The 13,303-nt window shown below is 48.1% G+C and overlaps 1 protein-coding gene across 2 annotated transcripts in view; it reads right to left on the reverse strand.

The window, feature by feature from the left end:
* Positions 1–10,650, reverse strand: part of ATXN3 (ataxin 3) — a 44,718-nt gene extending 34,068 nt beyond the window's left edge. For both annotated transcript variants that reach the window (XM_068254601.1, XM_068254600.1), the window contains exons 1-2: positions 10,551–10,650; positions 2,655–2,819 (exon numbers count right to left, since the gene is read on the reverse strand). In XM_068254601.1, coding sequence (XP_068110702.1) covers positions 2,655–2,819; positions 10,551–10,574 — 189 coding nt within the window. In that variant the 5' untranslated portion in view covers positions 10,575–10,650. The remainder of the gene's footprint in view (positions 1–2,654; positions 2,820–10,550) is intronic.
* Between the last annotated feature and the right edge of the window lie 2,653 nt (positions 10,651–13,303).

The following is a 13,303-nucleotide window of genomic DNA, read 5'->3' on the forward strand; positions in this document are numbered from 1 at the left end:
ATGCGACGCAAACGTCGCACTGTGAAAGTTCCATAGGATTAGCATCGCAGTGCTGTAAGCTGCGTTTTAAGAGTTTAGAATGCAGCTCCGCAACATACCACTGTGAAATAAATACTGAAAAAAAAAAAGCAAAAGCAATTGAATTAATTATATTACCTACAGTTCCTTTTTAACTCCCCTGCGTTGCCACCATTTGCCGTGGCACTGCCGACTGCTCTCCATCCTCCTGACACTTCTGTCTTCACAGTCAGAGACTTTGGCTCAGAAGTGGGAAGTGTTGATAAGATGGAGAGCAGCGTATCAGCAAGACGTGAGCTGACACTCTTTCCCGCGGCACGCGCCCACCAACACACACCGCAAAATGGAATTTAGTACTCACTGGCTCCTCCTTAGTGCAAAGTACACTGGGAGCACATTAAAGGGAATCTAAAGTGAAAATAAACTTATGATTTAATGATTTGTATGTGTAGTACTGCTAAGAAATAAAACATTAGGACAGATATAAGTCTCATATTGCTTCCAGAACAAGAAGAGTTAAAGCGGAACTGAAGGATCTTTTTTTAATACAATGTGATAATATGGGTATGTACCTTTAACGATGACATACCTCTGTGCGCCCTATGGAGCTCTTTGTGTGTTCTCTCCATCCCGAGATTCTGCCGGTAAACAGCATCGACTTATAAGTCGATGCTAAAATCAGGCAGACGAGTCAGTGTTCCTCTCCCTGCAAAATGGTTTACTTCCCCTCAGGCCAGGTACCCGCCCTTTCTCCGCCCCACCAGTGCCACTCCACACTCGTTCCTTCAGCGCAGCGTGAGCGCTGATATGACACATGAACGAGGAAGAGACAGGCCTGTGTACATTCCTTCCTTCTGATCCCCCAGCGTTAGGCTGTAAATCCCCCCTCCCTCCACTGATCTCCCCCCTATTGTGGGCAGTGTCCCTGGCAGCGCTGTGAATAGGGCAGGGGATGATTTACTCACCGAGGCTCTTTCCAGCGATGAACGAGTATTCTTCTCTGCATGCAGCTCTGGGCTATTGTATACAGTCAGCCACGTGTGCTGTTTACAATAGCCCAGAGCTGGATGCAGAGAAGAATACTCGTTCATCGCTGGAAAGAGCCTCCGTGAGTAAATCACCCCCTGCCCTTTTCACAGCGCTGCCAGGGACACTGCCGACAATAGGGGGGAGATCAGTGGAGGGAGGGGGGATTTACAGCCTCGCTGGGGAATCAGAAGGAATGCACAGCAGAGGGACGGGGGATTTACAGCCTAACGCTGGGGGATCAGAAGGAATGCAGAGTGGAGGGAGGGTGGATGTATTGCCTAACGCTGGGGAATCAGAAGGAATGAATGTACAGTGGAGGGAGGGGGGGGGGTTTACAGCCTAACGCTGGGGAACAGGAGGAGGAGGAAGGGATGCACAGTGGAGGGAGGGTGTATCAGCTGCTACAAATCTCCCTGGCTGCGTTCACGAGCCTGGCTCGTCCATACCACTTTTAGCAACTGTTAGCTGGACGAGCCAGGCTCCTTCTCACCGCTAGGGAGGTTATTACAAACAGTACAAGTGTACTCGCAATGGTAGCTGGGCTCTTGATTGAGAGTGCACGAGAGGACAAGTTACGCATGTGCAGTGCTGTAATCCTCTCGTGCACGCTACCACAAAAAAAAAAAAAACATACTAATGAGGAGCAGTAACCCGGAAGTTATCAGGCACTGTGGCCATCTTGGCTGAAACCAGGAAATGAATAAAAATTACAAAATACAGTGATTGCAGCAGCGGGGAGCGGCAAAAATCATACAGACAGATAGAGTTTATAATTTAGAATCTACTGGTATGTTTATTTATTTATTTATTTTCTATATTGCAGTTCCGCTTTAAAGTGGACCCAATTTAAAAATACAAGATTTCAGAAATGAAATCTATTTTCTAAATTATAATAATAAATAGCAGCCTTTTTTCAGCTGCATGATGACAAATATAAAATATTTTATATTTATTGGAGGAACCCCTCCCTTCCTTTCATATTGCCGGGACACAATCCGGCAGACTGGTGGAGTAGGTGGTGTCCGGCAAAGGAGGAATTGCTAATGGCTGCCCCCAGTATAACCCTAGTTATGATAAGAGGAGGGTGAAAAGCATGCACTGAAATGCTCATAGGCTTCAAGGAGTGTTTATATATCTTTGTATGTGTCAGAGTGGTGCAACTAAATATTTTGAATTAAAAAAATGTTTGGTTTGGGTCCGCTTTAAGAAACTCCAGTTATCTATGCAAAAGAGTTTATCTGAGCTCCACAACTTTCAAAGTTGCAGAGAGCTCTGTCTTCTGAAGCTTATTATCTCAAGTGTCTGTCACTGTATTTTTTTTTTTAATTTTTGCAGAGAACAGGTCAAAAGTTCACTAGCTTGTTCTATGAAATCGTTTAGAATGCTGAGTGTAATGTGTAAACTGCAAATATTAGAGAATGATGCAATATTATAAAAATAAAAAAAAAACTATACAACTGAAAACAAATATATGAGACATTTTCTTTGCTACTAATGTTCTATTAATTAACTGTACTACACAACCAATTCATTATATCAGAATTTTTTTCGCTTCAGTGTTACCTTTATGTATCTTCATTATTTAGGCACAGATAAGGAGGACGCACCTGAATGAAGGTCCTGTACTCTGCAGTCTGTACGCCTCCTTCTGCCATCCTCATCCGCTCCTGCTCATCCAGCTGCATGGCGATAGAGGACAGCTCCACAGGGCTGAAGTACTCGCCTTGCAGCAAGTTATTGAGACAATGCTGGGCACAGAGGGAGCCCTCTTGCTGAAACACAGGAAGGGAAACAAAATCTTAAGACAAATCTGAAGTGAGGGTGATACGAAGGCTGACATATTTATTCACTTCTAAAAGATTCCAAATTACCTGGCCATCCTACTGATCCTCAGAATATTATTATCGAATCGGTTGAAAATCAGTGCCGCCAAGTACAGGCCCGATCAACGATACAACCAATTTCGGGCCGCACCTGGTGCAAGATGTCGAGCTGAAGTTGGTTGCTCGGGTGCGCGGTGGTACGGCAGCCGATTTTGGAACGAGCGACGAAACTCTCACCGCTGCCAACATAATGTATACATGTACTGATGCGGTGTCTGTAACCTCCAGGTGGCCTCCGTACATGCCACTTGTGCATAGCGTCTAACATCAGCACATAGGTCTGACGTCAGATGCTATGCGCCAGTGGCGTGTACGGAGAGCCACCTAGAAGGCTGACATGGGACAGGTAATGTATAAATGCACACACAGGAAGGGGGGGGAGCACATTTATACACTGGGGGGCAGCGGTGGGCACAGCGAATTCCCTTAAAGAGAACCTGAACTAAAAATAAAAAGTCAAAATAACCATACAGAGGTCATACTTGCCTCCTGTGTAGTCTACTCCTCAATCTATTACTCCTCTCCTGCGTCCCACTTGTCCACTGTGATCAAGGGAATTCTCAGTCCTCCATTCTAAAAATAGCCATTACCCCCTAACAGCTTCCTGGTCAGCACACTGTTAAACTGTAATATCACCCACTTCAGCCATAGGGAAACATGGATATTACCTTGCACATTCTGTTGTAACGGACAGCTGCTGATACATAACTGACAGCAACTGGTATATTTCAGTTCTGACAAAATATTGTCAGAACTGGAAGGGATCATTGTCAGAAGAAAATGGTGAGCTTCTGAGAGGAACGGACGGTAAGGTAAGTATGTAATATTCATCTGCAGCTACGTCATGTGTTTATTTTAAATAATTTTACTCGCTTCATGTTCCCTTTAAGATTTCATGCTGAAATCGGACGGGAATCGGCCTGCAGTATATGGGCAGCTTCAACAGATTCCATTAGAGATAAATCTGTCTCTTTGTCGAATCTGCCCATAATCTCCTGATGTATGGGCACCCTTATACTTTTAGCCACAGCCCCTCAACAAGCATGCAGATCAGGTGTTTCTGCCTGACGTGGGACTGGATTACCTGCATGCCTGTTTCAGGTGTGTGATTCAGACACTACTGATGCCAGAAAGATCAGCAAGATAGTCATGCAACTGGTATTGTTTAAGGCTAGGTTCACAGTGAGACGTTGTGTTATGATGCACCGTTAACGCCACAACGCAGCATTACAGCGTGGTACGTACATTAATGCTGCGTTACCATCACATACGGTAAGTTTAGTAAAGCATACAGGCAATAAAAAGTATGCTTCCCTGTACCTGGTAATGTGTGCGTTTAGAGGTAACGCACTGCATTACCATAATGCTACCCGTTACAATGCGATGCTAAAGTCACACCGTGAACGTAGCATTGCAGTGCGGTAAGCTGCGTTATAAGACTTTATAATCAGCTCCGCAATGTCCCACTGTGAACCCGGCTCAATGGAAATAAATATACAGCTTAGGCCAATCAAAATCCACATGAACTGGCCCTGTGCGTTAATTTTACGCTGCTTCCCTACAAAGTCAACAGCAGTTATGAACCTCCCTTAGGTGTAGTTTCAATATTTGTATATAGGTGGCGCTCGGTTCACTTTAAGGGTCCTTTTCCACTAAGAAACCTGATTATTATTATTACTTATTGTATTTATAAAGCACCAACGTATTACTCAGCGCTGGACAATAAATAGTGATACATACATTGTAACAAGGGGTGACAGACAGAGAGGTAGAAAACGTTTATAAAACATAGCACAAGGTTATACATGCAATCAGGGTATAAAATGCGTTCTACAGAAGACCCAGCAAATCAAGTCCAAGTTAGTCCATGAGAAGGGTGTCATTGCTGGGGTAGCAAAATTAAAAAGGACACACTGGGGGGGGGGGGGGGGGGGCTGCCAAAGGCATACAATCTAAAGGGGTGATCACATTTCTTTCCGTTTCCCACTTCCGTGAGCAGTTAGGTGTACAATCAGATTGTGGTGTGTTTGCACCACCGGTAGGAAAATATTTTAAATTGACGAATCGCTGGAAAATTACATAGTTGTGCGATTGCTATGCAATTTTCCTGTGTAGGAGCTCAAGTTCACAAAAAATTGCAGCAGGCATAATTGTGATTGAGAAAAATGGAAATATCCTCTTGTGGTTTCAGCCAGTTAATAAAGTACATAGCATTTTACGATGCGCAAGCAACTGGAATCGGATTGCATAAGACTGATAGTGGAAAAAGGGCCTTTTAAGGAATGCAAACACCTCAGAAATACCTTAAAGGGAACCTAAACCAAATAAAATTATTTAAAGAGAACCCGAGGTGGGTTTGAAGAATATTATCTGCATACAGAGGCTGGATCTGCCTATACAGCCCAGCCTCTGTTGCTATCCAAAACCCCCCTAAGGTCCCCCTGCACTCTGCAATCCCTCATGAATCACAGCCACGCTGCTGACAAACAGCTTGTCAGAGCTGGCTGTGTTTATCTCTATAGTGTCAGTCTGCTGCTCTCCCCGCCTCCTGCAGAACTCCAGTCCCCGCCTGCATCCTTTCCCTCCCTGCTGATTGGAGGGAAGGGACGGGGGCAGGGACCGGAGCTATGCAGGAGGCGGGGGAGCAGCTGAGACTGACACTACAGATGTAAACACAGCCTCACAGCACGGCTGTGATTTATGAGGGATTGCAGAGTGCAGGGGGACCTTAGGGGGGTTTGGGATAGCAACAGAGGCTGGGCTGTATAGGCAGACCCAGCCTCTGTATGCAGATAACATTCTTTAAACACACCTCGGGTTCTCTTTAAAATAAACACATGATGTACCTGCAAATGAATATTACATACTTATGTCGTCGTCTTACGATTCCTTCCAGTTCTGAGAAGATTTTCTCAGAAGTGAAATCTATCAGTTGCTGTCAGTTATAACTGAAAGGACAACTGATGAGCAAGGTAATGTCCATGTTTCCCTATGGCTCAAGTGGGCAGTATTACAGTTTAACAGTGTGCTGACTGGTAAGCTGTTATGGGGTAATGGCCATTTTCAAAATGGAGGACAGAGAAATCCATTGATCACAGTAGACAAATGGGATGCAGGAGAGGAGAAAGAGATTGAGGAGTAGACTACACAGGAGGCAAGTATGACATGTGTGTTTATTTTGACTTTTATTTTTCAGTTCAGGTTTGCTTTAAAGTGTACCTGTGCATTTCAGGGGAAGAAAGATGAAATACCGCAGGAGGAGGAAGCCCCTTATCTTCCTACACTAAGCCGTTCCCGAGCAGGGCCCTGAAACGCAAGCACACTGTACACTGCACGCCTGTTCAGCAGCGCGGACCTGATGGGCTTGACTTTTTTCCGCTGGAGAGTCAAACACTTAGTGCTCGTTTCCACTAGTGCGGCGTGCGTCTCGCAGACGCACGCCGGCACTGAGCGGGTGGGCGGGATCGCAGGCGAATCCTATGAGCCGTGCCATGCACGGCTATGGGATTCACAGCCTCCGCCGCGAATTCTGCGGGGGGTTCCGGGCGTTTGGGCCGCGGCGCGGTTATCCCCTATGGCAGAGTTTCCCTCTGCGATTCATGTGCGGGGAAACTCTGCGGAATCGCGGCGGAAACCGCGATAGTGGAAATGGGCCCTTTAACTAATACACATAGAATTGGGTATGAAACACAAAAACACAGACCAAACAGGTCCCTATTTGCCTTTCTAAGTGGTACTATAGTATCTAAAACGTAACTTTTAATGTAAATACACTAAAATATTCAAATTGGGCCATGAAAACCCTCCACCATAAACAAATATCTCAGAGGGTGCTCCCTCGAAAGAAGTCCCTAGAATTTTAATCAGTAGAACCAATTGGTCGTATTGGCCTACACATCATGCAGTATCCCAATGTGGACCGTCATTGAAATAAACCACATCTGTTGGGTAGTAATATTCCTACAAAAGGAGACACAGATTTACCCCAGAAATGGGACTAAATGTAAAAGGAGACTAGAGACTAATATTCCCAAACCAATGCATTAAATATTGTACAGGCAACCAACTCGGTTACACATGCATGGTTAGGTTAAAGTGGATCCGAGATCAACTTTTACTCATTGCATAATTGTGTTCCTTTCCTATTGTTTATAGGGCATTCCTCAAGCCAAATACTTTTTTGTTTTTGTTTTTATACTCTAATTCCCTATAAACTAAACAAGCCTTGCCCACAGTTTTTCAGAGAGCCTTGGCATTTTCAGACAGTAGACCGTCTGGGCAGGAGGAGGGGGGAGGTATTACTAGCCAAAGATTTCAGAGGCAGAGGGGAGGAGGGAGAATTAGTTTTTTTTTCACAGGCTTAGGGCTGGAGATGCAGAGCAGCTTGCCTGTTTGTAATGTTTACAATCAACTTGGCTGCTGTCATATCACAGGAAGAAATCATATTCTATTGAAGCTGTTTGCAGCTGGATTTGCTGTGTAAACTATCTAAACTTAATATCACGCTTTTCTCTTGGTGGACAAAAAGTGCTCTATAGGCAGTAGCAGTGTTAGGGAGTCTTACCCAAGGTCTCCTCACTGTATAGGTGCTGGCTTACTGAACAGGAAGATTCAAACCCTGGTCTCCTGTGTCAGAGGCAGAGCCCATAACCATTACACTATCCAGCCACAGCCAGAGCCACTGGAAAATCTTTACCTAACACTACTTCCCCGATTTCCTCACACCCAGCAATCCACTGAGACAGAGATGTGCACATTCCGAGGACACAACACCAAGACACAACCTGCTATAAACATGGCGGTGGGATTAGGAAAGTATCAGGAAGCTCACACATCTATGCCAGACACAAAGGACTATCTATGAAGTGAATCTCCAGGTATACCCACTCTCGTAGGCCACTAGGGTAGGTAGGCATACCTAGAGGGAGAAGTTAGGTAGGTGTCTCTTTATGGAGTGAGACCAGGCAGGCCGATAGGGCTCTTTTTATACAGAGAAGTAGGGAGGGAAGCCTGTTGGCTAGGCCAGGCATACATATAGATGTCTATAAAAACAGAGGTCAGGTAGAGGTCTCTCCTTGGGGTGAGGCCAGGAAGGAAGACCCGTCTGCTATGCCAGCTATAAGGCAGGTTGGTGTTTGGCTAGTCTGATAGGCCAGGAATACACGTAGATGTTTCACTATAGGGTGGGGGTAGGTAGGTGTGTCTTACAGCAGTGGTAAGGCAGGCAGGTATATCTCTTCTGGTGTGAGGAAAGGTAAGCCATTGTAATAGGCCAGGGGTCAAGCAGGTAAGGTACCAATTTAGGCAATGCTGTACCAGGAAGTCAGGTTGGCTTCTCTGCTATACCAGGTAGTTAGGCAGGCCCCTCTGCTATGCCAGGTAGTCAGGAAGGTAGTCCCCTCCGCTATGCCAGAGATCAGGCAGGTAGGTAGGCACTCGGTTATGCCAGGTAGTCAGGCAGATAGGTAGGCCCTTCTGCCATGCCAAAGATCAAGCAGGTAGGTAAACCCCTCTGCTATGTCAGAAATAAAAGTAAGTAGGCCCCTCAGCTATGCCAGGTGGTCAGAGATGTAGGTAGGCTCCTCTGCTATGCATGGAGGTCAGTCAGATAGGTATGTGGGACCCACTGCTATGCCAGGTGGTTAGGTACATAGGGAGCCCCCTCTGCTATGCGAGGTGGCCAGGCCTGTAGGCAAGCCCCTCTGCTAAACCAGGTGGTCAGACAGGTAGGTAGACAGGCCCATCTGCTATTCCAGATCAGGCATGGAGGTAGGTAGGCCCCTTCTGCTATACCAGGTGGTAAGGCAGGAGGTAGGTAGATCCCTCTGCTATGCCAGGTGGACAGGCAGGCAGGTAGACCCCTCTGCTAGGCCAGGTAGGTAGGCCCCTCTGCTAAGCCAAGTGGTCAGGCAGGTAGGTAGACCCCTCTGCTAGGCCAAGTGGTCAGGCAGGTAGGTAGACCCCTCTGCTAGGCCAGGTGGTCAGGCAGGTAGGTAGACCCCTCTGCTAGGCCAGGTGGTCAGGCAATTAGTTAGACCCCTCTGCTAGGCCAGGTGGTCAGGCAGGTATGTAGGTTAGACCCCTCTGCTAGGTCAGGTAGGCAGGCCCCTCTGCTATGCCAGGTGGTCAAACAGGTAGGTAGGCCCTCTGCTATGCCAGGTGGTCAGGCAGGTAGGCCCTATGCTATGCCAGGTTGTCAGGCAAGTAGGTAGGCACTCTGCTATACCAGGTGATCAGGCAGGTAGGTAGGCCCTCTGCTATGCCAGGTGGTCAGGCAGGTAGGTAGGTAGGCCCTCTGCTATGCCAGGTGGTCAAGCAGGTAGGTAGGCCCTCTGCTATGCCAGGTAGACAGGCATGTACCCCCCATGTTATGCCAGGTGGTCAGACAGGTAGGTAGGTAGGCCCATCTGCTATGCACCAGGCAGGTAGGAAGGCCCATCTTCTATGCCAGGCTCTTCTGCTATGCCAGGTGGTCTCACAGGAGTACATTTGAAATCGGCGCCGGTAGACTTGGGTGGAGGATACAGCGGTATATGGCTGATCCTGCTTCTGCACAAGTCCGGGCCGTTTTAATTACTATTCCCCCTCCAGGCCGCCATGGATAGAGGGGGAATGAAATAATTCAGCTTCCAGCGATTGCTGGAAGCCAAATTATTGTTTTTTAAGCAACTTCGGCTCCGTCTTCTGACGGAGCCGACGTTACTCACTGAGCGCCGCTATAGACTGATTCCCATTATAGTCTATGGCGGCGCTGGCTGCGCCCAAATCTAGCAGCGCTGAAAAGCACTGCTCCGTCTCACAGGCCTTCTGCTATGCCAGGTGGTCAGGCAGGTAGGTAGATGGGCCAATCTGCTATGCCAGGTGGTCAAGCAAGTAGGTAGGCCCATCTTCTATGCCAAGCTCCTCTGCTATGCCAGGTGGTCAGACAGGCCCTCTGCTATGCCTGGTGGTCAGGCAGGTAGGTAGGCCCATCTGCTATGCCAGGTGGTCAGGCAGGTAGATAGGCCCATCTTCTATGCCAGGTGGTCAGGAAGGTAGATAATAGGCCCATCTTCTATGCCAGGCTCCTGTGCTATGCCAGGTGGTCAGGCAGGCCCTCTGCTATGCCTGCCAGGTGGTCAGGTAGGTAGGTCCCTCTGCTATGCCAGGTGGTCAGACAGGCCCTCTGCTATGCTAGGTGGTCAGGTAGGTAGGCCCTTCTACTATGCCAGGTGGTCAGACAGGCCCTCTGCTATGCCAGGTGGTCAGACAGGCCCTCTGCTATGCTAGGTGGTCAGGTAGGTAGGCCCTTCTACTATGCCAGGTGGTCAGACAGGCCCTCTGCTATGCCAGGTGGTCAGACAGGCCCTCTGCTATGCCAGGTGGTCAGGCAGATAGGCCCCTCTCCTATGCCAGGTGGTCAGGCAGATAGGCCCCTCTCCTATACCAGAGATTATTCAGGTAGGTAGGTGGTTAGGCAGGTAGGTCTCTCTATAGGGTGTGAGAGGCTAGGCCTTCCTATGCCAGGCCAGACAGGCATTGATGATCACACACACAGGAAGCCCCCCATCCCTTGCAGCACTGGGGCTCAGCCTGCACCCCCCAGCCCGGCTCCCGGCCCCTCCCGCAGACACAACTTACTTTCTCATGAAAGATCACCTCCATGTTTATTTGTCTCAGCTGCCGGCCCCGCCCCTCCCGCGCGCATCACGCCTGTGCCGGTAGACAGGCGGCCAATCAATAGGCTGGTATTCCGGTCACATGCCAGCGAGCCAGCTGACCGGTGGGAGATCACATGACGCGGTGACGTGCTGCGGCGACTGAGGACTGCCCAACGCCGCGGCCATCTTGGAAACTGGCAGAGTGCCCATACCTGCATTTCATTTTTTACTGGCTGAATCCTGGTGTGGTGGGTGTCTCCCGACACAAGATGTCTCCTCACAGCAATAGGAGCCTAGTACCAGCGATTCATTTGCATAATTGAAAGCATAGCTTTCAACAATCTCTCTTTTGGAGGGGGAGTCCCTCTTTGGAAGCCCTGTCCCTCTTTCAGGACTTTGTCCCTCTTTCTATGTAAATATATTTCCATATGTTTCCATGGCAGCACGATCGGGTTAAGTCCCACCCACTTCACCCCATAGGACCAAGAATGAATAAATTAAATCCCTTAAGCGTCCCTCCCCAGTCTTTTTTTGTCCTCGCAAATCACCTCACCCCTGGACCGGTGCTAACATCAGAAGTTACAAAGGAAAGGATCTATGACACTCTGCTTCCTATCTACCAGCAGGTTCAGCCTCTCCTGCTGAGGTTCCCTGCCAGCAACTAAATGGCGCTGGCTGGAGAAGACACCATTTCTGGTCATGGTGCAGGTTTGGCTAGTTAGGTTGCAATGCTTCCTCCATATTGCCATGTATTACATTTATAGTTATATTTAAGTGCAATGCGCTTTTCTTTTTGGTGACTCCATACCGTTTGTTTGTGTAGGTCGTAACGTCCTGCGCTGCACTGTCCCCCATGGGTGCGCCCGCTCTGGCGTGCGTTCCAACGCCGGAGTCTCACTTCCGCATTTTCGCTGACGTCGGTTGACGTCACTTCCGCCACCCGCGAACGCGTCTGATTGGTCGCGTGCCGATCAGCTGACGCGAAAATCTCCGCCTCCTGTACCCCATTGGCTGGACGTCAGGGAGGGTTATTTAAGCTGGCGCTTCCTGTCGGATCGTGTCTGCTATTCTGACAGGGAGTGCGCAGAGAGCGGTAGACGGTTGGTGTGGAGGTAAGCCGGAGTCCTCTGTGGAGGACCATTGGAAGGGGGACGAGGAAGATGAGTTCAGTTTAGAGTAATGGTTTATTGTTTTTTCTTTCCCACAGCAGGGTTGCTGTGTAATGGAGTCATCCTTACCGGATAATGACCAGCCTGATGGCCTAAGGTAGGAAGCAGATAGTAAGTGGCCTGATTTGGTTTAGGTAAAAGAGTGCGTATTAATTAGGCTTTATTTATATTACAGCCTGATTGAAGAACAAGTTCGGGGATTGGACCAGTCTGGACTATATGCAGGTCCGTCGCAGGCATTCCCGCCTAGGAGGCTATCGCCTGGAGGATCCCGTTTCCGTTCTCGATCTCGCTCTCGCTCCAGCAGACATTCTTCTTCTAACACAAGAGAGAGGAGCAGATCGCCAAGACGTAACGATGCACGATCAAGCTCAGAGAAAAAGTGTTGGGCTTGTGGCAAAAATGTAATGGCCGGGAAGCTAGTATGCAGGAGCTGCTTTGACTCCATGGCCCGGGAGCCGAATCAGCCCATGGACATATCTAGTATGATTAAACAGGCAGTGCAGGAGTCTATGGATCACTACATAGCTTCCTTGCCGGCTCATACCAATCCTCATAATAAAGAGTCTGACCCTTCGGCCGGTATGGCATCTAACACGGAAACGGAGATCGACCAACAAACTGTGGGTTTCGACTTTAACTTAGTTCAACCATATATCAGATCGGTGAGAGAAGCCATGGAGTGGCAGGATGAGGAGACACCGAGCACATCAACACAGACCCGTAAGGAGTACTATTCGCACCTAAAGAAAAGTACGAAGACTTTCCCATTTACAGAGAGAATTAATGAGGTCATCTTAGACGAATGGAAAAAAATAGACAAGAAACCGTCTTTGGCTAATAAGCTGAATAAGCTGTATCCACTGGATGAGACTAAGACAGGCGTATTAGATGAACCACCCAGAGTAGATGCATCAGTAATGAACTTGGCCAGACGTGTGACTCTGCCCCGTGAAGACTCAACTTCATTCACGGACCCTTTAGAAAGAAAAATGGATTCGGAACTAAAGAAGTCTTATGTGTCATCAGGAAATGCGTGCAAACCTGCTGTGGCACTTACGGCGGTGGCGGAAGCGTTAAGAGGGTGGACAGAGAACATCGAAGAAGCCTTGAGGTCAGGTGCAGATAAGGAAATAATCATTGCAGCTCTTGATGACTTTAAACTGACGGCCGACTTTGTCGGGGAAGCGGCAGTGGATATTCTCCGCTGCTCTTCAAGATCGATGCTACATTCGGTGGTATCCAAAAGAGCCTTATGGCTTAAACATTGGTCTGCTGACCAAGGATCCAAACAAGAGTGGTGTAGGATCCCCTATGACGGAAAGAATCTGTTTGGGCAAACAATGGATACAGCCATCAGTAGAGTAACTGGAGGCAAGTCGGGATTGATTCCCCAAGATCGTAGAAGCAGGAAACCAACTCTAACTCAGAGACCGTCCTATCAGCAGACCAGGTTTAGATCTACACCAGGATATAGATCCTCTGGGGCATTCAGACGAAATTGGCAGAGCTCCCAAGCAACTCTGCAAAGATTGAACAAGCAGAAAAAGACCACCCAGGGACC

Source organism: Hyperolius riggenbachi, chromosome 9 (assembly GCF_040937935.1).
Source record: "Hyperolius riggenbachi isolate aHypRig1 chromosome 9, aHypRig1.pri, whole genome shotgun sequence".
NCBI lineage: Eukaryota > Metazoa > Chordata > Amphibia > Anura > Hyperoliidae > Hyperolius > Hyperolius riggenbachi.